Here is a 1,537-nt window from a genome sequence, read left to right as displayed (position 1 = left end):
CCCGACTACAAGTACCGGCCCCGGCGCAAGCCCAAGAACCTGCTGAAAAAGGACAGGTATGTCTTCCCTTTGCCTTACCTCGGGGAAACCGATCCCTTAAAGGCTGCCGGGCTTCCCGTGGGGGCCACTGACTCGCTGCTGAGCTCCCCGGAGAAGGCCAGGGCTTTCCTGCCTCCCACCTCAGCACCTTACTCCTTACTTGACCCCAGCCAGTTCAGCTCCAGCGCCATTCAGAAGATGACTGAGGTTCCTCACACCTTAGCCACCAGCACCCTGCCCTACGCCTCCACCTTGGGATACCAGAACGGGGCGTTCGGCAGCTTGAGCTGCCCCAGCCAACACACCCACACTCACCCCTCGCCAACTAACCCGGGCTATGTCGTGCCGTGTAACTGTACCGCTTGGTCGGCTTCCAGTTTGCAACCTCCGGTTGCCTACATATTATTCCCGGGCATGACCAAGACTGGGATAGACCCCTATTCTTCAGCACACGCGACTGCCATGTAACACCCACCCACCCGCACCCCACGGGCGTGTGCGTGCGCGTGTCCCCCGCCCCGGGTGGCGGCCGGAACTGGGATTCCTTCGTGTGTGCATGTACATAAAACCTGCAGGAGCAAAAGGCCACCCGACCCAGGACTCTGCCGCCCGCCGCCGGGCCGGGACAGACGCGGACGCTGCCTCGGAGATGCTCTCGCCTAAAACTCGCCCCGAGAGCTGGCCCCGGGCTCGGAGGGGGGGATCTGCAATCGCGGGGGCAGATAGGAGCCCGGCACTTGTAAGAGTTGTAAATGTGTTTAAAAACAAAAAAAGGAAAAGCGAAGCTTGAACTGCCCTTTCGGGACAAAGCGGGGGTGAAAAAGAGAAAAAGAAAAAAAAGAGAGAGAGAGAGAGGCGGTTTCGATTTTTATTTATTCTCTTAATGTCTATGAGTTCTCCAGGGTCTCATGTCACTTGGACTTGACTTTGGGAAGTCCCGGTCTTACTCTGATTTTATTTTTTTTCCCTTGTTGTTTTCCTTTTGCACATTGAAAGACGAGATCAGTTGTGTTATATATATATAAATATATATATATTTTGCCACCACGCACTACTAGGTAAAATTGCTTTTCATGTCAGAAAAAGGCTCTTCAAAGTTAAAAAAGGAAAAAAAAAAGAAAAAAAGAGGGGGAGAAACATTTATATTTAAAACATATGATAGTGTTTGCTTAATTTAAAACAGATAGTCCTTAAATTTGTGTGATCCAGTGAGACTAGATCTAAGTTTACTTTAGACAGAGCGTCAGGTATGAAGTCAGGCAGTAGAATTGTAAAAAAATTAATACTACTACTACTAATAATAATAATAATAACGAAAAACCGAATAAAAACGATGGCAATTTAAATAAGTTTTCACAATGTCTTGGGGGAAGAAGAAACAGAAACTAAGATGTATCCGGCAGGATTTTACCTCGTTAAACCTTTTCATTTGTTGAACAAAGACGTTTTGAATAAAGACAATCTGTCATCAAACGAGGCAACTGCGTGGTGTGAGTGC

General features: G+C 48.5%; 1 protein-coding gene across 1 annotated transcript; it reads left to right on the top strand.

Moving 5' to 3' along the window:
- On the top strand, nucleotides 1–1,512 carry SOX14 (SRY-box transcription factor 14; the record flags this gene model as incomplete). Its single annotated transcript, XM_008923389.3, has 1 exon — nucleotides 1–1,512. A coding segment is annotated over one exon (507 nt), but the record flags the coding sequence as incomplete, so codon positions are not given.
- Nucleotides 1,513–1,537: the final 25 nt, after the last annotated feature.

Source organism: Manacus vitellinus, unplaced genomic scaffold, assembly GCF_001715985.3.
Source record: "Manacus vitellinus isolate BGI_N305 unplaced genomic scaffold, ASM171598v3 scaffold_49_pilon, whole genome shotgun sequence".
Classification (NCBI taxonomy): domain Eukaryota; kingdom Metazoa; phylum Chordata; class Aves; order Passeriformes; family Pipridae; genus Manacus; species Manacus vitellinus.
The sequence above is the reverse complement of the archived record's forward strand: the minus strand, read 5'-3'. Positions and strand labels throughout refer to the sequence as shown.